Genomic DNA, 24,271 nt, shown 5'->3' with positions numbered 1-24,271 from the left:
TAGACCCAGGCGGCTGCTAACAAGCAAATTTATTCTGTATACACACAAACACACAAATCCTTTAGGCTACATTGGGACATGTATCAGACTGAGCTGCAAAATATTAGTGTTTTTATTGTTATACACAGTTACTGTAGATAATTACTTTGTATCTGACAGAGTGTGTGTGATTTTTCAGGGTTTGTGTAGAAGTTATTTTTGTCTGGCCATTATGATCCTGTTATACTGAAACAATATTTTGTACAGATCATAAATGTCTTTATGGACTTAACATTATCATATTGTATTACAAGAAAACACAGACACATGCATGCACAAGGCAGTTGTAAAATCAGGTGAACCTTAAGAACCCATATAGTTCTTTAAAACATGCACTGAAGTTATTTGGTGGCAGGTGGTGACATGAAGTGGGATCTGCAACTAATGCTCATCTTTAATTGTCAATAAATCTACACCATATTTTCTTATTTATTCATATATCCATGAAAAATCTTTTTTTTAAATACCCACAACTATTTACTAAATTCTTCCAAATTGCAGTATATTGAACATATTGAAAATGTTTAATGCATCTGAATAGAAAACTCAGAAATGCAGCAAAATTATTTTTTTATTGCCCAAATATGACTTGTGAAAATAGTTGTTCATTCATTTTCTCACAGTTGTCTAATCAACTAATTGCTGCAACTCAGAAAGAAACATAAAAAGTCTCTTCATTGTTTGTGGTTGCTGACAGATTGTATGAACACATAAATAACCAAGTATGACTCATGTGATAAAAATAAAACAAATACAAGGCATTCGTGGTTAAAATGTTTTAGAGTTAAATAGTCCACAGGTACAGCACAGCAGAGAGCTGAAAACATGGAGGGTAAATGTGGAACAAAGATTCAGTGAATCCAGAACTGTAACAGTGAACTTAAACCTTTAGCTAAAAACAATCTGACACACAGAGCTCAGGACTAACTTTAGGTCACCTGGTAAAGATGATACTAGGTTAAAAGTATTAAATTGCAGGATGAAATTCAGAAGAGCTCATACTGAAGGTTGATTTTCTACAGCAGGAAGCTTTAAAGTGTATTTTAAGTGTTTGTGTCTTTAAATGTGGCTTCCTCTGTGAGTCAGAAACCAAACAGCAGCTGCGGGAGAGATTCTGGTTTAATTTGGAGCGAAGATTTACAGACAAGAAAAATCTGGTGAGTTTGTGCTGCGTTGAGGTGCAGTTGTTTTAAACTAATTTAAAATCTTGCTTTGCCTGTTAAACAGTTTCACCATAAAAGAGAAGGCCCTAGGAAAAACAAATATATAAAACTTGTTAAAAGAAAAAGAGACGAAATAAATGAGAAGTCGATGGAAAGATGAAAAAAGAAAGGAAGATGGTGAATTTTACAGGAGTACCTGAAGGCATCAAATATCAGACGACGCAGCATGTCGCCGCTAGGAGGCGCGGTGACATCATGATATGTGGGAGAAAACTGAAGAGGGGTGAAGCTTTCTGAAAAGCCGCTCAGGACGTCCAGAACCATTTGGACAGTTTATCTATAAAAATTTTAAAAATAGCCCAACACACGACACACTAATTAAGATGTTGACTGTCGATTTAAGGTGGAATGAAGGTTGTATCATACACTTTGTGCAAGCTGACCACAACAAGCTTTCTTGGTACTGTTTGGGTGGTGGTAACAGCAACTTGTATCACTGATTTGAGGTAAGAGCCAGAGCTTTGTTTGTTGTACTTTGACATTAATTTTTATAGATTTAACACTCCATGTTCATTGCTAATAAACTTTATTACTTTTAAAATCCAGCTGATATGCTGTCCACCCTCACTGAGCAGGGCCAGGGGTTTCAAACTACACACCTTTGTTCCTGGTGTGATGTCATGAGACTGCATTACCTCATCAGCTGTCACCACCTGGAAGCGTCTCAGTCTGAGCTGCAGAAGCTCCAAAGAGAGTTGAAAACATCTAAAAACTAAAATAAGCCAAGTCTATGACCATTTTTAATTTTTTTTTTTTTAATGAGAAGCAAAATACAGTAAACACTTCTTTCAGTTGCTGCCTAATCCACGGGGGGATGAATCCACCTAATTGATTTGGCACCAATTTTTACACCAGACGCCCTTCCTGACACAACCCTCTGAGGGATGTCTCCTTCTGGTCTTCATCGGGATCTTGCAACCACTTTAATTTCACTCAGCAACACTGATCATAGATGCACTGTTGAAATTCAGCTATCAGGTACCACGCCACAGGTGCTGCTGGAACAGGGGACGGGAGGAGGAATCAGGCCAAACGAGCTGGTGTCAAGCTACGCCTGAGAAAACAGCGGCTCACCCGGAGTCCCCCAAGCTCGTCATCCCGGGCAGTGTTCAGTCTCCGAGGAACAAAATGTTCCTTCATCCAGTTATCCCAAAACTCTAAATGTTCAGTCTGATAGTGCAGTCTGGTTGTGTTTACGTCAGTCGCGATGAAAATAATTGAGAAACTGGTGAAGTCAGAGATTTTAAGGCAAACTGAGCATGTGCTTCACCCCAAGCAGTTTACTTTCAGAGCACACAGAGCAGCAGAAGATGCCACTTCTCATGCTCATCTACTGCTGGAGTTTCATATTTGAATCTGAAGGCTTTTAGAACCGTTTGATCTGATTAAACTTGCTCCAGCCTCTGACGGGGACGGTCGCGTTCTATCTCTCTCCCTGCCCTCCCTGTCTTTCCTGCTTGCTGCTTGCTGTGAGAGCGTCTCTTGCACACTGTTCGAATAAGAATAAGATTGAGAGCAATATGGATTTGGCAAACTGGGCCTTCAAGACCATGGATCGAATTTTTTCCACTATGAGATCTGGGAAAGGGGAGCCTGCGTGTCCGAGTGGAACAGACCCGGTTGGATACGTCATCGACTCTTGGAGCTCGTGGAGACCTGTGTGCTTCTCGGCCCTAGAGGTGGAAGACGTGGAAGACGCTTACATATTTGGCTATCTGGTAGCGGTATCTTTTCTGTTTGGGCTTGGAGGATACCTGATTTACCGTGAAATCAAGAAAACCTGGACGGCAGTTCGACATCTGCAGAGGCTGCCGACCCAGGTGGATGGGCTGACCAGAATGGTACAGACTCAGACTCAAAGCCTCATGAACCTGAGCCGTAGACTTGGGGAGTAGCAGGTGAGAGGGGTTCGATCTGGAGATAAGGTACGGTTCTGCTCAGTGAGGACGGTAACTAATGAATTTGGATTATTGGATTTATTGAATGGTTTCCCAGTGAGACTGAAGGCTGTTGAAAAAACAAGCAGCCTGTTCCAAAACAACATCTGCATTATCAGAATTCGGCTCCCTAGCCGGCCTTGGCTGGCAATCATATCTCTCCAGAGCTATGTGTGAAGGCCGCTATCCCCCTCAGCCCTCTCTGTGATTTGTGAAGCTGGATCTGGTGTACCAAGGCCGCTGATGAACTTCCATCACTATCAGCGAACTGTTTGGCTGGGAGCTGGCATCTGGGCTCCACAATGCCCCCACCCTCTCGTCTCCGTCTGCATCCCCTCCTGACCCTGACCCTACCCACCATACTGCTATCCCGGCTTTATATGTGCAATATGCTTTTTGCTGAGGTGTTTTTTGGAACCTCGTAAGGTGTTCTTTATGAACACAGTATGAGATGATTTTTTGAACCTAACTATCCCAATGTATCTCTTTCTGTCTCTCTGCTAAAGGTAGCGCCGTTGAGAAAGGGTTGCATGACCTCAGACATCTGTCCCCCCCCCTGTCTGTGTTATGTTTTTGTTTTGGATGGATGTTCTGTTAACTGCAATTTCCCCATTTGTGGGACTAATAAAGGCATTCTTGATTCTTGATTCTTGATTCTTGAGGATCCAGAGAGTCCGGATAAATGTACTGACAGATGCTCCTCAGCCGGCTCCCCACAGGGATGTTTGCTCTCTCCATTATTATTTACCCTGCACACAAATGTGCATCAGAGCAGGTATGCAAACAGGAACGCTGTACGAGTGAGTGGATGACTCAGGTGTTGTCAGCCAGCCACGGCACGCTCCTTGATGATTTTGTTAAAAGATGTGATGAGTCTCATTTTCAGGTCAACACAAATGATATGACCGCTGATTTTAGAAAATACAACAGCCATTAAAGGTCAGATGGTGGGAAGTGTTCAGTCTTCCTGATTCCAAACTGAACTTTGGAGCAAACTGTGAAGCTGTGTGCAGAAAACAGATCACCACCATCTACCGTGTTTGAGGAAGACGATGATTTGATTTGATTGTGCTTTTCCTGAGTCTGTTTTGTCACTCTCCTTGGTGTCCTGTTGTGGATATTTGTGTGTAAGGACCAGAAACACCATCAGTCTGATTGTTTGGTGGACTAACAGGCTGAACCGGCATGCCTGCACAAAAGAAAGTTACTGTGGTTGGCTGCTTTGGCTTTACTTTGAATAATAAGTTTCAATTTCTCGCGAAGGTTGGACAAAGGTTTCGCTTTTGTTGTTTTTGTTGTTTTGGAGAACAGCTCAGTATGAAAACACCTTTGTTGTGCATGAGGAAGGATGACTCACCCACCGCGGACAGAAATCTACCTGCAGGTACAAAAAAAAAAAACAAATGAGCTGAACCTGAGCCAGCTTTCTTCTACAACCCCCCTGATTTCCTCACCTCTGTTCTTCAGCGTGTTCAACGTTCTTAATGTTCTGATCCAAGTCAACGAAGCATTTAAACAAAACAGAAAGAAAGGCAAAAACAAAGTTCATACAGATCTAGCAAGCTTGCCAGCCATTTTTAAGGAAGCCCCTTCCTTAAGTACGGCTTCTTGACATCCACCCTTCCACTGAGACCATTTCTGATGAGGCTTCAGTGAACAGTAGATGGATCAGCTGAAGGTCCAGATGAATCTCTCAGGTCTTGTGTCAGGATTTTGCTGGATTTTCAGATACTGTTCATCTGCTGTAGATAGTTTTTTTTTTTTTTTTTTTTTTAGGTCCAACACATCTTTTTTTTGTGCTCCATTTGTTCAGTTTCCTCAAATTTCTTTAAGGACACACTGCACACCATGCTGAGATTTCATCTCAAAGCTCTTTGGGAATCACTTTGTTGGTGCAAAAAATACTATTTTATGTCTGTCAGACCGTTTTATCTTTGACATTTTTCAAAGCTTCAACTAAAAAAAATTGGAACGAATGAGGGTTTTGTGACAGGCTGCTGTAGGAGCTCGTCCTCGTCGGCTCCCTGTCAATTGAAGATCCTCAGTCAGATCCTTGAGATTTTACTTGATGACTCACATCCACTGTAGAGCACATTTCACTTTCTTCCGTCTGAGCACAGCCTCATGGTCCCAGCGTGCAGCAGCCATCACTCAGATAAACAAATGACAGTTTTTGATATCCGACATGATGCCGTGTGAACTCTGTTCTTTATCATGCTTGAGTTTTTTTCTGCATTATTATCTTATTGACTGAACCTGCGCCTGATGCCTCACAGCTAGAACAGTCACTGTCAGATAGGTGCGTTAGATCTCTAAGAACTTAAGACTCTTTTGCTGCCTGCTTGCTGAGATCTGTCGGATCCTTCGGGATACGAAGCAGAAGTCGGGCTCATCACCATGGTAACATGTGCTGGAGGCCTGCTGCTTTTTTTTTTAACCCACCGTGTAGGTTTTGATTCCTGGGTTCAAAGAGAAAAAACTTTATTGTTATTAATATAATATGACTTTTTTCAGTCTCACCCACCAAAGCTCGCACACATTCATACGGCGTTTTAATGCTTTTCCACTCACGCACACTCACACTGCTGCAGCAGCTGTGTGATGCCTTTAAGCTCTTCATTTATTTCTAGTGCCACAGTTTTGTCTTCCTTTGTTAAAATCAGCCACCCTGTGATTGGTCAGACCCTAGCCAAACTGGGGCTTAACCACCTTTGTGACTGTTATGCCTGATGGCTGATGTTACGGTCAGAGAAGCCAATAAGGGAAAGATATCCTGGGCCTGATTGGTCAGCAGGTGGTGGGGAAGCATAATCTGCTCCACCTTCATCAGCATTAAGACCCAGATCTTGCCCCTGATGTCTAGTGTTTGGGTGCAAATGGAAAAAGCAGAAAAGCAGCAGGAAGTCAGCGTGTTAATGATGTGCCTGGTTACTTCCTGTTAAAAGGGAGTTTTTTCTTTCCACTATCGCCAAGTGCCTGCTCATAGGGGGTTGTCTGATTGTAGGGTCTTTGCCTTGATGCGACTGCTGTGTGGATTTGGCGCCATACAAATAAAATTGATTTGAATTGTGTTTATCTGGCAGTCGGTGTCTCTGTAAAGATCATGGAGCCATTTGTGAATTCCCCTTTGCCAAATCAGGTCAGCGGCAAAAGCGAAAGACAAAAAGATGGGTGTGAGTATGAGAAGTTGTGAAATCAGGACTTTTACAAAAAGCAGAAAATCACAGACGCAGAGGAAGAAGAAGCAGGATGTGGGAATTAGCAGCCATGCCATTATTTCAACACTTTTCTTTGCTTCAAAGTCAAATTAAACTTTAACTCCATGGAGGAAAAATGAAGTTTCTGCTTCAGTCTGTTCCTGTTACAGAGTTCCTATAGGTTGTTCATTCATTGCAGATGGTGTCTTCAGACTAAAGATGGTCAGTCTCAGGTCCGTTAGTTAGTGTTGCCCCTTTTAGGCATGCTCATTTTAACATGTAGTGATGTGGGCTCTAACCTAACACCATAATCAGAGGTATTGCTTTCATCAGCAACTTAATGGTAGCCTTCAGAAGGTCCTAACATAGCACAAAGCAGCGCTGGAGGTGTCAGAGATGTCAGAGATGGAGAATATCAGAGAGACATTCAAAGTAAAAGAGGCAACGTTCGGATGGTTAGATAGTTTGGGCATGTGGTGAGGATATACTGGGAAAAAGATGCTGAAAATGGAGGAGGAGAACACAGATAAGGTTCGTGGATGTAGTGAAAGAGGAGATGCAGATTGTTGGTGTTACCAAAATAAGGAGGAGGTAGTTATTTTGACATTTCAGGCCAGCAGGCAGCTGGACTGCCCGTGAAATAATGAAAAACACAGATCAAAGTCAATGTTTGACGAAGAGTCCTAAAGACGAAGATTCACTTTGCTGTCACTGGTGGCATCACTGCTGGTGGGATTAGTGTACTGCTCAGTAGTTGTACAGTATTGTGCAAAAGTCTCAAGCCATGCCTCATTTCTTTATATGTTGGGAGGAAAATGGGAAATAGGTGCAGCGATTTATTGAAACGTTTAATTTCTTTAAGTAGTCTTTAGCAATTGATCTCCAGGCTTCTTCAAGGTACATTAAAAGCTCTTCTTTGAATCAAAAAAGTCCAAATGTGGATCCATCCCTCCATCTGACCTGTTCCCACTGGTTTTCAGTCCAGTTCTTGTGTAATGTGGCATACCTCAGCCTTTCCTCCCTGTTTCCCTTCATTAAGAATGGCTTCTTGACAGACACCCTTCCACTGAGACCATTTCTGATGAGGCAGTAGGACTGACACTTCTTCTTTTGTCCTCCACTTGTCCAGTTTCCTCAAATTCTTTTAAGCACACACTGCACACCATGCTGAGTTATGCCAAGTTTTCAGCTAGTTGTTCTGGCTAATTGGAAGCAAAATATGAAGAAATTAGGGATGGATCAAGACATCCAAGTAGTAGTTTTCTACACTGGAACATATGAGAACTTACCTTACTTTTCAAATGCCATTATGGCACAGTTACATTATTTAGATCCATGTTACTGAGCAACAGCATGGAAGTTATCATAGTTTAATGTGTCAGTGAGGTTCAAGTATCACTGATGCCATTTACAGACTAATGGCTTTTTTTTAATTTTATTTTACTAAATTAGTGTTTTCCAGTTTTCCTGGTTTTGACCTTTCAAAATAAATCACTGTCCTGGATCCAGACTATAAATTACAGGTGAGACTATTAAAAAAAAAAATATTGTAGAAATAAAATATTTATTTCTTTTTCTTTTAAAGCCCTTTGGTTATCATTATCGAATGGGGAAAATAGTAAACAAGATGTTTTAAAACAGCTTATTACCACCCTTTTATTGTAGATGCAAAATTATAATTTTTGATATTTAGGCCACAATAATGATCATAAAAAACGAAAATATTCTTTTTTTTTTAAATAAATCTTCTTGTAATTAATTATTATTTTCTTATTCTAGGATATTTTGTAAATTATTTCTATCATTTAGTTTGGACCACTTTAACTTAATAGCATGATAAGTTTCAGTTTCAGAGTTGTAGGCGTCTCTCTTGCTTTCTCTTTCTCTGAAAACACGTGGTCACTGTGGGCTCTTCTGTTTACCTACTTTTCTCCCTCCGAAAAGCCGATTTCATTTTGCTTTAAACAAAATAAAACACCTTTTGTATACAGTCTCACGCCCTCAGAGTATATAAAATTAAAAATCACATGTTGATTCTTAGGTTTATGCTTACACGGGCAACTTTAAAGCAAAAACACCCTCTATATTGTTGTTAATTTTGGCCTTCTTGTTAAATGTCAAGAACAGCCACTTTTTCCTCTTTGTGATTGGTTGGCTCGGGGAAAGGGGCGGGTCTGTCATAAATTCTCAGCGGTGATTGGTAAAGTCATATCCGTGCCCTTAGTCGTGCTGCTTTCGCAGGAAAAAACTGTTGGGGACTGCTTGTCTGGTTTCTGGCAGATTTGGGAATTTAAACGTTTTAGGAAATACACCCCAGTTCCTATTAGGCTTGTACACACTGACTTTACATTAAAGGTAAGTTCAATGAGTTACGTCTTCAAATGGTGGCATTGTTTAGTCCATACCGTCTCTTTAACCCTTATTGACAGCAAACAGTGCTAGCTAAACTTGTCTTTGCTAATTGGTAAAGTAAACAAAAAAAAAAAACCGACTTCTGGAAACGCTGATGGTAGTTTGTGCGATGCAACATTTCCTTTGTGTGTGTGTTTGTAGTTGTGTATCTGTTCGTAGCTGTTATATAAATCAGATTTTAACTTTTCACACTTTTATGTCCTTCTCCGCCCACCATTAGAGGTCTGAAACGTAAATAACTACCTGACCACCTGATATAAAAGTGGGGCTCTTACTCCATGCGTAACACCAGATGAATTATTTTACAGGCCGAGCTCTCGGCTGAGGCACCGACATTTAGAGGAGGTGTTGAGTCTCGTTCTGTTAAACATTATTAGAAGGGGCTCTGCTCGAAATCCTTAAAAAGACTCATTTCTGATCTGAGTTTGGTTAAAGAGAAAGGGCAACAGTCCTGCACTAGGGGAGAGACAGAGAGGCTGTTTGATGATGTTTAAAGCAGTTATAAGGTTGTATGGAGACCGATGCTGACCTTACACACTCTCCTACCTTCAGCTTTGGCAGCTATGAATGAGAAAAATACAGATAAATAAAAGAGAAACATTTAAAACAACAGTAGCCTTAATTTTTCATCTTTAGGTGTAAAACAATCCTGTATTACCACGTGGGAATGAATCTGTGGAGCTAGTTGAATGAATCCTGTTTTTTTTGTTGTTTTTTTTTTTTGTTTGTTTGTTTTTTCATCCTCACATTTTAGACCTGTCTTTGTTTTAGTTTCTGATTTGAAGTCCGATTGTCTCAAAGCAGAACTGAGCCAGGAAGGAAGTGGAGTAGCTCAAAAGATTGTGTAGTCGGCACTAATGATTTCATAATTTCTCAGGCTGTAACCATGTAGCTGGTTTGGCTGGTAAGAAAACTACAGCTCTGTCTGTCTTCTGTCTGCAGCGATGGAAGGAGAGTCAGAAACAAAAATATGCAAAGTGAAAAAAATTCTTAGGATGCCTCCTGGCCGCCTCTTAGGTGAGGTGTTCCGGGCATGTCCCACCGGGAAGAGGCCCCGTGGTAGACCCAGGACACGCTGGAGGGATTATATCTCTCGGCTGGCCTGGGAACGCCTTGGGGTCCCTCCGGATGAGCTGGAGGAGGTGGCTGGGGAGAGGGAAGCCTGGGCTTCTCTGCTTAGGCTCCTGCCCCCGCGACCCGGCCCCGGATAAGCGGAAGAGAATGGATGGATGGATAGAAAAAAATTCTGTTTAGAGCTTCAGATTATTGTTATTCTTACTTTTATGTTTTAAGCTTCAAGAACCTTTATTTATTCAGTATTATTACAGACATCTGTACTGTTATTAGCATGCATGGCATGAAATTTACAGTCTATAAACCCTTCTCTGAAAGTCTTAAACATTAAATCAGTTGAAAGGGCTTTTAAAAAATCTGTTTTCTGTCACTTTTGTTTGATGACCCCATGTTAATTGCACACAAAATGTGATAAACATGTCAATAAATGAATGCACATGATCTGTGTTTGTCACTGTTTTAACCCTGATGGTTTTTCTTTAATCTTCGTGAAAAGAGTGTTAAATCGAACCTTTTCTGCTCATTTCCAGCTCCATATTTTTACTCTTGGACTCTACTAGAGCAGTTTCGCATGATTCACAGATCAAAATCATCCTTATTTATCTCACACCAGGCCTCCAGTTCATCCTCTGTCTAAGCTGTTTCAGCTCCTTCACCTTTAAAGCTGACTTTCCTCTGATTGGCTGCCCCACGCAAACAAGACTTTTGCACAGAAGGTGGATGGAGCTTCTGTGCCTGAGATGACCGTATTAGAGATATCCGGTCTCTATGACATCATACGCATCCAAGAGTGGAAAAAAAGAAATAACTGGCTGAAACTGAGTGTTTAGAGCAGTCTGATAGTACAGCATCCAGCACTGAAACAGGATGTTATTCACATAAAGTAGCTTTAAAATCTGTTATGTGTGACATTACAGTGCAGAAACCCTGTCCAACACTTTATATTCAAGACGTCGGTTTTAAAATGCTTATATATATTCTTGAAAAACAGTTATTGTTTGACTGTGATGTCCAGATTTTACCCGAACACACCATGAAACTGGTTAAACCTCATTTCTGACTCTAATAATGCTGAAAACATCTTTTATATATCGTATCGTAGTACAAAAACATCCTCACAGTGCTGCTCTTGTTCCCCAAAAGATGGCACAGTGGTGCCAGCTTCAGATGCTGGACAGCAAGTACCTGGAGCAGGTGGACCAGCTCTACGATGACTCGTTCCCCATGGACATCAGGCAGTACCTGAGCAGGTGGATCGAGAGCATCGACTGGTAAGGAGTCAGACGGTGCACCGGTTACAGAGTAGCACTTTATTTTTTACGTCACTGCTGCAAAGAAGTTTCTTAAATGGAGGGCAGCTTATTATGGAGTGACTCTTTGAAATGTGCAGGAAGCTGCTGATGTGATTAAGTAATCAGTTCCAGCCCTTTGTTTCCAGTTACATTCTCATGAATTAGATATGTCTGCTTTCCCATCATAATGATGATGATGTTTAACATCTCTTAAAACACCAAAACATTATAGTTAACTGTAAACAGAGGTCCACTTTTCTGCTTTAATCCCAAAATAATGCTGCTTCCTTACAAGACCAAAATCAATGGAGAGCTGACTCTTCTTCAAACTCTACATAATGCACACGGCTGGATTCTTCATTTGTTGAGCATTTTCCTGATAAGCAAAGCTCTAATAGAAGTGTCAAATGTTGTATATACAAGGAGTGGCTATTAAATAACAAGACTGGGCTTGTGTCAGTGTGAACCAGTTGCTTTGCTGCTATAGAATATTCATGCCAAAAGTCCCGTGCAAGATAAAACATAACTCCAAGCAACCACAAAGCAGCCACCACTCTCACGAGTGTGTGCTTGGCGAGCGCTGCAGCAGATTCATGCCGCCGAATGTCCGAACACTGGTGGAAATGACTCAGCAGTGGGAGTGATTGCAGAAATTTGCTGATTGCAAACTGATATTGTCGTCTTTGTTTCCCAAATCTGTGCTTTAGCTGCACAAAGTTAATTAAAATCCTCACAATCCAGGAAATCATTTACTGTTCATTAAAGGTTTCTCCTCAACTATTGTGTTTTTATTGCACCATAAGTGTTCTAGCTAACGATACTGATGATTATGGACTTTCTCTTTAAAATAGTGCATCGAGTTCAGTTAACTGGATAACGTTTTTGTTGAAAAGCGGTTTAAAGGAAGCTTTTAATGCTTAGGTAGCCAGCGCTTTGCTTAAAGACTTAATGTGGTCTCCTCAGGGACACGGTGGCCATGCAGGACTCGCTGGCCACCGTCCGCTTCCACGACCTCCTCGCTCAGCTGGATGACCAGCACAGCCGCTTCGCTCTGGAGAACAACTTCCTGCTGCAGCACAACATCCGCAAGATCAAGAGGAACCTGCAGGTCAGAGCGTGGCTGTGAAACGCGCCCGTCTGAGCCACATTCAGATTCTTCGTGCAGCTTGTAAGCATTTGAGCGGTTGTCTCTGCAGGATCGCTTCCAGGAGGATCCCGTTCACATGGCCATGATCATCTCCAGAAACCTGAAGGAGGAGCAGAAGATATTGGCGATCGCAAAGAGCACCGAGGTAAAAACCTGCAGCGTGGCGCACGAGCGGAGACGTTTCTTTGCGTTCCTTCTTGTTAGTTTACATTTAATTATTCAGGTTTTTGCTTTAAATCCACATCAAGGTTTGAATTTTTTTTCCCACTTGTAGCCGCCCACATCAGGGGTTTCATCTATGAGTGTGTGGGATCCACAAACGGCTTATAGGTAGATTATTTACACCGTCTGGTGCTAGTAGGCATTCTGCATTTTAGCAGATGCCTCTTAAAGTGAAAGAAAAGTATTTAAAATAAAAATAGTTGCACAAATAATACGTTTTTTTTTTTTTTTCTTTTTACAACTTAATGGCAGTTTGAATATCCAAAAATCATCCTGACCCAGTGTGCGGACATATATCTGCATGCAGGCTTCCTTTATGAATCGTAGCCCACCTGGAAATGTACACGTGTGCTTTTGGTCTGCAAGGGGGAAAAAAATCAACCAAAACAACCTCAGAATCATCTGGACATGGATAAAACTACAATTATTCTGGGAATAAGTTCGTTTCATTTTAGAGGGTATATTTGGCTGTGGTATCCTTAAAGCTTCCAGTGTAATGTTTTTGGAACTGAAACCTAACGGTGTTGTTTGACGCGAGGATAATTTACTGTTGCATGAATAAAAGCCGTAACAAGAAACTGGCTGAAATTTGATCCTCAAAGAACAGATCAGTGGCTGGACGTAGTTGAAGGAACACACTCGGGGATAAAATTGACTCATTCCTTGAGAAAACTAGGAGCCAAATGTTATGTCTATAAGTCAAAACATGTGTGAAAGCCTTCATTTCTATCTTAAGACTGCAGAAAGTACCCTCTGTTACTACTGTGTGTGTTTATGGTTCTTTCCCCTTCTTTGTGTCTTTGTTTCCTTCTTGAAGGAAAAATGGGTAAACATTTAAAAATTTTTTATTAGTATTAAAAAAGGATTTTGACACAGAGGGAATCACAGCTAGAAGATGAGCCTGGTACCAGCATGTAGGTTCAAAGGAGACTTTTGCCTTGAAAGTTGACCCAAAATACACTTTATCAAGTTTTCTCCAGAAAGAAGATCAAACTTCAAGTTACCAACGTTTGTTTCTGTTCCTCTGTGTCACAGACGTTGTATCATGTTGAAACTATGATACAAGCTTTGGTCTTCAGATTGTGACTCTTTGGAGTTTTTTTTTTTTTTTTTTTAACAAAAGTTCAATGAACATTGAATCTCTTTACCTCCCCTTTGACTTCGGTTCAGTGTTTCTCTTCAAGGGAGTGAACCAGAAGAATCTTAAACAGTTTTTATGAGGTGACACTAAAGCGCGCGACCTTTTGTTTCCGCAGCAGGAGGGTGAGGGGACGGTGTCGGCCATGGTGGTGGAGAAGCAGAAGCTGGACAACAAAGTGAAGGAGATCAAAGACAGAGCGCAGGTAAACACAGCACGTAGGTCCCAGCGTGAATTCGGCTCTGCTGGGACGTCTTTACCGGAGGTCCTGTTTCTGTTTTGTTTAAATGCTGCTGTGACTTCTCAGGTGGTGGATCAGAACATTAAGAACGTTGAAGACCTGCAGGACGAGTACGACTTCAAGATCAACACGCTGAAGAACAGAGGTGAGGAAATCAGGGGTTTGTAGAAGAAAGCTGGCTCAGGTTCAGCTCATTTTTTTGTACCTGCAGGTAGATTTCTGTCTGCGGTGAATCACTCATCCTTCCTCATGCACCGCAAAGGTGTTTTCATACTGAGCTGTCATCCAAAACAACAAAAACGAAACCTTTGTCCAACTTTCACGAGAAACTGAAACTTATTATAGTAAAGCCAAAGCAGCCAACCACAGTAACTTTCTTTTGTGCAGGCATGCCGGTTCAGCCTGTTAGTCCACCAAACAATTAGACTGATGGTGTTTCTGGTCCTTACACACAAATATCCACAGGACACCAAGGACAGCGACAAAACAGACTCAGGAAAAGCACAATCAAATCATCGTCTTCCTCAAACACGGCAGATGGTGGTGATCTGTTTTCTGCACAGTTTGCTCCAAAGTTCAGTTTGGACTCAGGAAGACTGAACACTTCCCACAATCTGAGCAGCTGTCAGTACCTTTATCCAGACTCTGTGGGTCCTGTTAGTTTGAAAAGGTCCAGAATCCGGTTCTAAAAGCCTTCAGATTAAAAACTCCAGCAGCAGATGAGCACGATAAGCTTTTCCCTCCAAGAGTTGACCTGAGGTCACTGTGGCATCTTCTGCTCCTCTCTAAACAAACTGCATGGGGTGAAGCACATGCTCAGTTTGCCTTAAAACTCTGACGTCACCAGTTTCTCAATTATTTTCATCACGACTGACGGAAGGACAACCAGACTGAACTCATGTAGAGTTTTGGGATAACTGCATGTACGGACGGGAATACCGCCGCATCTTTCCGTGTGGTAGGCACACGCTTAGTTTGGACTCGGCTGTTGAGCACAGTATTTAAGTAAACAGCTGCAAACACAGTCAGGTTAATGAGAGCTCTTGCAGAGGGGGAGGCCAAAACTGGCATAAATTTCATTCTCTGTGGGAGTGGTTTATAGTTTCTAGAGGAAGATTTATTAAAATGTAATCTAAGAAAAGTTGCTTCCTGGTTTTAATTGTGTGGGATCTTTTTTCCCTTTTCTTCTGTAGAGAATGAAATGAACGGCATGACGGCGAAGGAGCTGGAGAAGGAGAAGATGACGGTTGGGAGGATGTGCTTTGAGCTGAAAGCCAAACGTCAGGTGACGACAGACAAAGAGAAAAATCTGAACTCTGAATAAAAATATCATCCCTTTGAGGTCTCTGGGATGTAAGAATAAAGTTATTTTAGGTTGCAAACACAGGAAGTTTGATGTGACGGTGGATTTCAGTTTGCGTGTTCTTTATTTAGGACGTGGTGATCCAGCTGACCGACCTGCTGAACGTCTCTCAGGCGTTGCTGTCAGACTTGATCTCTGAGGAGCTGCCCGAGTGGAAGCAGCGGCAGCAGATCGCCTGCATCGGCGGCCCGCCCAACGCCTGCGTGGACCAGCTGCAGAACTGGTGACGCACCCTCTCCGCCTCATGGCTTCCTCTTTAGCCCCCTTCGTGTTCTCCTCTTCTTTTTCTACTTTTATCTTCCTGTTATATGGCGTCCTGTCAGCGTGTTGGATGACCGTCTGCCTTCGCCCTCCTGCAGGTTCACAGCAGTAGCGGAGAGTCTGCAGCAGGTCCGTCAGCACCTCAAGAAGCTGCAGGAGTTGGAGCAGAAGTTCACGTACGAGAACGATCCCATCACGGTGAAGAAAGCTTACCTCGAGGCCCGAGCTCTGGAGCTCCTCAAAAACCTGCTCTCCAAGTAAGAAACCCTTCACGCTTTTATTATTATTAATGCTGGTTATGTTATTATTGGCTGTTAACCTGGTTTCTGATCTGTGTGAAGCTCTCTGGTTGTAGAGAGGCAGCCCTGCATGCCCACCCACCCGCAGAGACCCATGGTGCTGAAAACGGGCGTCCAGTTTACTGTGAAACTCCGGTGAGAAATTCACTTCAGTTAAATGTTGCGTTTTCCCGTTTTGCTTTCAGCCAAATAAAAGCGAAGTGCGGAGACCGAGTCAGGCGATGTTTCTCTGCCGCTGTGCGCCGGCTTCCTGTTTCAGTCTCGTTTCCTTTCTGTTCAGGTTTCTGGTGAAGCTGCAGGAGTTTAACTACCAGCTCAAAGTCAAGGCCCTGTTTGATAAGTAAGCTGATGCGACCTTTGTTTTCGCCACTTTAGATCTTCATACCTGCGTGTTTCCAAACATATAACATACTTTCCCCTCCCCCTCCCTCCTCAGGGACGTTACAGAGAAGAAAGGGTACGTCTCAAATCCAATCACATTTAAATGTAACGTGTTCAATAAAAGCAGCACAGCTTCTTCAGTGAGCCATAAGTGATTAACGGCTTTCTATTGATCAGGTTCAGGAAGTTCAACATTTTGGGGACGAACACCAAAGTCATGAACATGGAGGAGTCCAACGGCAGCCTGGCAGCAGAGTTCAGACATTTGGTAAAATCAGAATGCCTTTTTATTTATTTATTTTTTTAATTAAACCCTGGGCATTTGGCTCCACTGGTTATCTATTCTTTTTATCATTTAGTGGGTCATTAATTTCACGGCTGGATTGAAGAACAAAAAAAGATTTCTTAGGGGTCCCGAACAGACAGAGGGTGCTGATTTTCCTCAGCAAACAGAGCCGGAAATTAGAATCAGATGTGGGCAATAATAATAGTAATAATAATAATAATAATGTGTTTTTTCTAATTTAATCCTGTTCTCCATGCAGCAACTCAAAGAGCAGAAAGTAGCCGGGAACAGAACAAATGAGGTAAGAGTCTTTATAACTTTATTTCATATAATCTTCAGATAGTGTTTTATAGTGATCATAGAGGCCTTTAAAAACACCACACACCTCTACCTGCAGGTGTTTTCTTCCTCTTCGTCACCTGCGGGAGGGTCTCTCTCTCTCTCTGCACTGATTCACTTGAGTACAGATTATTAACCGGCCAGGCTGAATGTCATCCATCCAGCCATCCGTCCACTTCCGATTATCCAGTGGGCAGGACAGGTCGCAACATGCTCCTGCAAATGCTTCAGATTAAAAGCCTCATTAAACAGAAGGAAGTAAGAAAAGGCAAGTTAGGTAGGAACAGTCTCTAAACGTTATGAGTTTGTAGAAACATTGATTTTATTTTAAATTTATTTAAAAATGACAGCCAAGAGAGCACGAAGGCAAGAAAGTGGTGTCTCCTCCCCAGGCTGACCTCAGGCCTGCCTTTACACCTCCGGCAGCACCTAAAGACTGTTGTACAGCCACTGCGAGGAGGGGCGTAACAGACCTAATCCTGATTGTTAGGTGAAGTTTTATTTGTCACATGCAGTTATGCACAGTACAATGAACAGTGAAAAGTATTTTGCGCCTGCAGCCGATAGTAAGTGGTAAGAATATATAAATAAGAATAAAATATGTCATTAACATGTCACAGCACACAAGATTAAAATGTGCAGTGCATAAATGAAAGCCTGCAAACCTCAGTGAACTGGTGCAACGCTGTAAAGGAAATTGGGCCAAAACTCCTCCAGAGTGATGCGAGAAACTGATAAAGTCATAACAGGAAATGATTAGTTCAAGTTATTGCTCCTAAAGGTAACAGGCTGTTCTTATGTTTTCACACACAAACGAGCGAAAGCTTGTTGCACAAATGAATACACTCCAAAGATCGATATGACAGCTTTGTTTACTTTTTCATCGGCTCTCAGACGAGTGAATTGGGACTGAACTTAACTTTTCTCACAGAAAACACTACCCCCCCCCCCCCCCCCCAATAAATAAAATAAAATAAAAAATATTCTATAAAAGGGCTGCACAGAAGTTAGCGACGGGTTTCAAACTGCTCATTTAAACTCAAACAAGTAAAAGTCACCTGAAAGAAACGGTGCTTACGCCGGTGTGTGCAATATAAAAAGAGCCAGTTCTGTAATATAGAGCTTGACTTTGGTGCCACCTGGTGGTTAAATTGTGAATAAAGACAAACTGATCTTTGCTTTCAAACATTAAATGTGTGATCATAAATAATGGTACCTAACTTACAATGTTTCATGTATTAGATGTAAATGTTATCACATTGTCCACCTGCAGTACCTTCATGACCCAATCGTGATGATTTTTAATTTAGTTGTAATGCACAATAGCAAAAGTACAGAATTCCTTGTCCTAATTCAAAGGCTTTAAAAGAAATTAGCGCTGATGCAGCTCTGTGTTTCGAGTAAGCTGAGTGTGTGTCCGGGTGTGCAGGGTCCTCTGATCGTCACCGAGGAGCTTCACTCGCTCAGCTTCGAGTCGGAGCTGCAGCTTAACCAGTCCGGGCTCGACATCAAACTCGAGGTGAGACTCGCCGTCCGCCCTCAGCTCACACTCAGAAATAAACTCGGGTCAATGGAGGAGATGAAATCCTGAGATTTCCTCCTATTGTGTTTGGTTTAGGCCATTTCACTGCCCGTGGTCGTCATCTCCAACGTGTGTCAGCTGCCCAGCGGCTGGGCCTCCATCCTCTGGTACAACATGCTGACCACGGAGCCCAAGGTGAGGACCGATTTGATTTCAATCCAGCGCCTCCTCGTGTTTTGTCTCTAACGGACGATCGTGTTTTCCAGAACCTGAAGTTCTTCCTGTCCCCTCCTGCGGCAAAGTGGTCTCAGCTCTCTGAGGTGCTCAGCTGGCAGTTCTCCTCCGTCACCAAGCGAGGCCTGAACCAGGAGCAGCTCAACATGCTCGCCGACAAACTGCTCGGTCAGACACACAAAAATAAATCCACAATAGAAGCGGTCGCCTGTCACAGCTGGATACTTTTTTTTTTTTTTTTTTAATTTAAAGGCACTAAAAGTCTTTTAAAGTCTTGATTTGAATCATAACAGGCTTAAAACGTGTAATCAAAGATCCTAATGATGAGATATTTGGACATATGAGTATTTAACATCAATTTTAACAATACTGGGAGATTCAGGTAATATAACCAAACAATGAAAACTGAAGAAGAGACTTTAAAACGTAATTCTTAAAAAAAAAAAAAAAAAAAATGCAATTAAATTAGGACACCCCCACATTTATTCCCAATTAAAATGGCTAAACTCACACACAGGATCAGGCGCTCGTGATCGGAACATCGTTACTCAGCATTTTGAAGGAGGCCTGAGTTATTCAAACCTCACACATTTGGTTTGGTGTGCTCCTGACTGTTACTGTTACCACAGAGAGATTAGAAGAGCTGTCTGTCAGAAAGAAAAGTGTAGCAGCCCATGAGACCAGTAAGGGATTTAAAAAGATCTCAAAAGAATCTAAAATCAGCCACTGAAGTGTCTGAAAAATAGTTTATAAGTGGAGGACATTCAAAACAACTGCCAAAGTGTCATAACGGGGCCCACAGCGGGCTCCTGCTACTGTTGACGTGAAAGCGCACGCCTCTGCAATCAAGTTTAACTTACGTGGGAGGCGTGCAACTGAAGTTTGCCAGAGAGAACGTGGACAAAAACCGGGACCTCTGGAATAATGTTCTAAAATCGAATTATCTGGACATGTACCAGTACATCCACCGGGGACTGATTCACTTTCTTTGCCAGAGATAAATAAAAAGAAGATTAGACACTGATACCTGAATGTGTCTTAATAAAGAACTGCAGATGTTTGTACTCTGTAATGTTGTGAAGTTAAAAAAGTGAAACCTGAATGTGTTTGTGTGCAGGACCCAAAGCTCAGAGGAACCCAGAGGGTCTCATCCCCTGGATCAAGTTCTGCAAGGTGAGCCACCACCACTCCACACTGCAGCCTGAGCCTCTCTGATGCAGCTAATAATGATTTAATTTAAATTAAACAGCAGGACACTCAAAAGGCCACATAACAGTTGCAAATATTAAATTTGATTAAAAGGGTGAAACATAAATATCAACATCTTTTTTCTAAGTAAAAAAACCTATAAGGACAACTAGTTAATTCCTGATATCAGTGACTCCATCTAACATGGGTATTCTTACCTTCAGGTTCTGCTACATTGCTACTAAATTTAACTCCAAATGGCATGAAAAGAGTCTTAAAAGGTTTTCAGTCTAACTGAGTTGAGGCTTTGGAATCAGCAGCCTCCTCGTGATCCGAGCCGACTCACTTTTGCGTTTCCGCTCAGGGTTAAAAATGGTCAATAAGTCACTTTTAAAATGCGCAGGCAGCTTTTATTTGTTCTGCGCTGAACCAGACTCTGTCATTCGTCCAGCAGCAGAGCGCCAACGAGAAGGCGTTCCCTTTCTGGCTGTGGATCGAAGGGATCCTGGATCTGATCAAAAGACACCTGCTGGCCCTCTGGAACGACGGGTGAGTGCTGCTCTGAAGGAGCTGCGAGAGTCTGCTGGGGGGAGGATTTAAGCTATAAACGTGTGCTTTTTGTTTTCTTCTTTCTGCAGCTGCATCATGGGCTTCATCAGTAAGGAGAGGGAGAAGTCTCTGCTGAGCGACAAGTGTCCGGGTACCTTCCTGCTCAGGTTCAGCGAGAGCAGCCGAGAGGGAGCCATCACCTTCACCTGGATCGAACACGACGTCCACGGTAAAGACCAGAGGGCGTGAATAATGAAGCTCTTGTGAGACCTTAATTTTTTTGGCTGGTTTTTATAATTATTAGGATTTTCAGTAAACAAGTTTTAGTGTAAAAGGAAATTTAAGTATTTTTAAATGTTTTAGAAAGCAGCTTCTAGTTGCTGAGAGACAATGGGGGGGGGGGGGGGCTCCTCTTCAGAAGCGTCTCAGAAGCTTACAAATCGTCACCGAATTGTTCATGAAAATCCAAATTATGATTCACAGACGTTAAAATGTTGGGATTGTTTTATGTGCAGGTGCTTCTGCTCTCTACCTCAGCTTCTTTTATCTAATGTAATCAGTGTTTCCAGATAACTGATGAGATATTTTGTATTTTGGGAGATTTAACATCTTCTGTCCACGCAGACAAGCCGGTCTTCCACTCCGTGGAGCCGTACACGAAGAAGGAGCTGTCCGCCGTCTCCCTCCCTGACATCATCCGCACCTACAAGGTGATGGCGGCGGAAAACATCCCGGAGAACCCGCTTCGCTTCCTCTACCCCAACATCCCCAAAGACAAGGCCTTTGGGAAGTACTACCCCAAACCGTCAGAGAGTAAGACCTGCTGCCACGTTTTATTTCATCCAGAAAAATTCTGAACGCTCCTCTGCAGAGCTTCATCCGAGCTTCATTTACCTTCCAGCTCCTGAGCCGATGGACGTGGAGAACACGGAGAAAACGGGCTACATGAAAACGGAGCTCATATCGGTTTCAGAAGTGTAAGCAGAGAAAGAGAGAAACAGATGGGGAATAAGGAGAAATGTTTCATGTGTAACCAGAGTTTGTCTGTGTGGTTCAGACATCCATCCAGGCTGCAGGACAACATGATGCCCATGTCTCCGGATGACTTCAAAGCTCTGGAGCATTACGTGAGCCCCAGAGACATCGACGCTATGGTGAGTTCCTGCCTGAGCCGTCTCTGCTGGAGACCTGCACCTCAAATCTAAACCCGCTTCAGCGGTGCAGACCTGTCACTTGAGGGGGCGTCCACACAGGAAGCGATTCATCAGCTTTGTGGCAGACTGCCGGTGGGTGCCTGGCACCTGTAGTTTTTCATGTTTGTCTGCAAACAGCAGCTACTACCTGAGCAGCAGCACAGCTAGAGAAAGGGCGACGCAAACCAGAAATGGTGACGGTTCACCTTCAAAGTAAAAGCTGTGCCTCAGCGTTGAAGCCAGCTTTTAATTTGAAGGCAAACTTTCTCCATTTCTGGTTTGTGTTGCACTTTTCACAGTTTCCCTACAGCTCAGAGAGCAGCTGGGCGGTGGTGGTAGACCCTGTTGCTGCTTCCTGTGTGGACGACCCTTTACAGCTCGGCACCACAGGTGTGTTTCCTTATATGGAGAAAAGGGCGGTGCCAGCGTGCACAACCAGGACGACCAACCTGAGGATCTTGTCCTAAACAAGTGTTGCTGCCATCTTCAGGGTCCTCTGGCTTACAGCAGATATACAGAATCTACACAAATATTTGCAAATGAATGGAAATTTGCACTGGATGCTGTTAATAGGGATGAATAGGTGTCAGCACAAGACCAGAGCCTATCAGCTCTGACTCCCCTCACTCCACCACCAATCAGAAGTGGAGGAGGGGCTTATCGATGGCATTTGAGAGAAAGAAACTGTGGACCCCACCAGAGTAAATGCTTTGCTCTCGCATTCAAATATGGTGGTATAAACTCTGCATGATGTCAGTGAGAGGGGACATCCTTATATGGTCATCTGAGACACCAAGGATGTCAGCGTCTTTTTTTTTGTTTTCTTTTTTTACTGTAAAGGCCTTTCCTGCTGTCCGTCATTCTGTAATGTCTGTGTTCTTGCTTTGGTTTCAGGCCAACAATCTGCTGGAACTCGAAGAGTTTGAAGTTCAGGTAGATGCAGCTTCATCTGCTGTGTTTCGCAGTTTAGTCGGAGTAGCTTTGACACACCTGCTGCATGCTGCCACACTAACGTTAAAACTCAGTTTTAATGTGTTCAGTCCCAAAAAACATCAGATCAGGACCTCCACAGAAGCAGGGCTTTCAAATTGTTTTGGAATAGCAGGGGGGGCCGGGCCAAAGTAGCAGGCGCTTTATGACCCAGACCGAAGCAGACGATATGAATAGTCACATGGCAGTCGTGAACCAATCAAATGGCTCAGATTGACAGAACGTGGTGCTGGAAATGGAGATTGGAAAAAAAAATTTTTTTTTAGGAAAATTAAAAAGACGGCGCAGAGCGGTGGAGTAGGTGGAAAATGCGCCTGCCGCCGGCATAATTTGAAAGCCCTGCAGAAGACTGTTATATTTTGTATTGCGTATATATACTGTTATACAGTGTGTGTATATATACTGTTTCCAGCACATCATCTTCACTTGGGTGGGCCACTTAAAAACTTTATTTATTTTTTAATCCATAGGAAAGAACGCCATCTACAATTGATTTCCTTCTGAACAATCCTCCACGCTCTTATTTTCTAAATCCAGTAGTAGGAAGTCCTAATGAGTTAGTCCTCATTGTTCCTGAGAGTATCTCTCAGCTATGTTTTGGTCTAAATTGTCCTCATGGTGTTAAAGTTACAACAGTGAGAGCTGGATAATGAAAGCATGTTTCCTCTCCCTCGCTAACAAACACCACCTCTTTGTGCTATTTAACTGCAGCTCCCAGCACACTTCAGCCTCTTTTCCACTAGCAGTGAGTCGACTTGATTGGTTGTTTTCCATTACAACTGAGTGCCACCTCAACGTGGGTGGGGTCGTTGCAGCAGGGTGGCCTAAAAGTCCTGTGATGTCATTTGTATGCGACACAAACACTCGCGTCTAGCTCCCCCCTGGATTCTGTCCTCAGCCGCCGAGCACAGAAATGTCTGTGTTTAGCGTGTAGCCGTTCCCCTCGTTGCCGGGTTTCAAAAACAGCGAGTTTGATTCTTGTGCAAGAGTCGCTCTCATGACTCATCTAGTGATGTCACTCCCCGGGCAATCAGTGGCACACTGTTTGACGTCACATTTTCGCCTCGACTCAGCGCGGCTGAGTAGGTACTAAAAAAGTACCTGGTGCTACCACCTAATGGAAAAGCCTTAAAACCGAGCAGAGCCGAGTGAAGTACGTACTAGTGGAAAAGCAGCATGTGTGTCTGGATGTCCTCTTTCCACTTAAATAAAAGATGCTAAATTATAATTTTTTGTTTTTTCTTTTCAGATGAGCGCAGACTTTCCAGATGGAAACTGAAGAGAAACAATCTTCTTTTGACCTTCATCAAATTGTGCACTCGCTCGTTTTATGACTTTAAGTCAGCACGGTCACCTTTCAGAAATGGAGAAGAGGTTTCCTCCCTCCCCCCCCCCCCTTTTTTTTGTACATAGAAAGTATTTCTTTTGAATTAAATGTGAACTCTTACAGTAGAGGTTACTGATGGCTTTAAACTGTAACATTTAAAATGTGATTCTGCTTGCTTAGGAAATGCACATCATAATTGTATGGATTTATGTTCATGGGAGAAAATAAATGTTTTTATTAAAATTACTCCAGTGATGCTTTGTTTTTAAGGAACAGACAGATCCCCACTCCCACTCACAGGAGATGGTTGCCCCTCCCTGCTCGTGTTCCTGTTAAAAGGCCGTTCTTCCTCCCCACCGTCCCAAAGTGCTGCTCATTGGAAAAGCCCTGAGGCAGCTGTTAACACTGAGCTGATCC

The 24,271-nt window shown here is 42.7% G+C and overlaps 1 protein-coding gene across 5 annotated transcripts; it reads left to right on the top strand.

Moving 5' to 3' along the window:
* The first annotated feature begins 8,616 nt into the window (after window positions 1-8,616).
* Window positions 8,617-24,100, top strand: stat1a (signal transducer and activator of transcription 1a). 5 transcript variants are annotated; one of them, XM_030748368.1, is made up of 25 exons: window positions 8,617-8,751; window positions 11,026-11,153; window positions 12,138-12,282; window positions 12,371-12,466; window positions 13,803-13,886; window positions 13,989-14,067; window positions 15,116-15,207; window positions 15,357-15,508; window positions 15,645-15,803; window positions 15,888-15,980; window positions 16,126-16,185; window positions 16,282-16,302; window positions 16,404-16,494; window positions 16,772-16,813; window positions 18,281-18,370; window positions 18,470-18,568; window positions 18,640-18,775; window positions 19,725-19,780; window positions 20,247-20,344; window positions 20,434-20,573; window positions 20,969-21,157; window positions 21,246-21,321; window positions 21,402-21,498; window positions 22,432-22,470; window positions 23,777-24,100. In XM_030748368.1, the coding sequence occupies exons 2-25, from the start codon at window positions 11,026-11,028 to the stop codon at window positions 23,804-23,806; spliced, it is 2,292 nt and encodes a 763-aa protein (XP_030604228.1). In that variant the 5' UTR covers window positions 8,617-8,751; the 3' UTR covers window positions 23,807-24,100. The 5 variants fall into 5 exon arrangements, with proteins under 5 accessions (XP_030604228.1, XP_030604220.1, XP_030604212.1 ...); XM_030748360.1 differs by having other exon boundaries at window positions 13,800-13,886; window positions 20,250-20,344; XM_030748352.1 differs by having other exon boundaries at window positions 13,800-13,886.
* The last annotated feature ends 171 nt before the right edge of the window (window positions 24,101-24,271 follow it).

Source organism: Archocentrus centrarchus, chromosome 2, assembly GCF_007364275.1.
Source record: "Archocentrus centrarchus isolate MPI-CPG fArcCen1 chromosome 2, fArcCen1, whole genome shotgun sequence".
NCBI lineage: Eukaryota > Metazoa > Chordata > Actinopteri > Cichliformes > Cichlidae > Archocentrus > Archocentrus centrarchus.
This window is presented reverse-complemented; position numbering and strand designations above follow the sequence as displayed.

Coding starts and splice junctions, on each gene's coding strand:
- stat1a (XM_030748352.1), top strand. CDS start 11,026: ATGGCACAGTGGTGCCAGCTTCAGATGCTGGACAGCAAGTACCTGGAG. Junction 14,068..15,115: donor CAACACGCTGAAGAACAGAG/GTGAGGAAATCA, acceptor TTTCTTCTGTAG/AGAATGAAATGAACGGCATG. Junction 15,981..16,125: donor CAGTTTACTGTGAAACTCCG/GTGAGAAATTCA, acceptor CTTTCTGTTCAG/GTTTCTGGTGAAGCTGCAGG.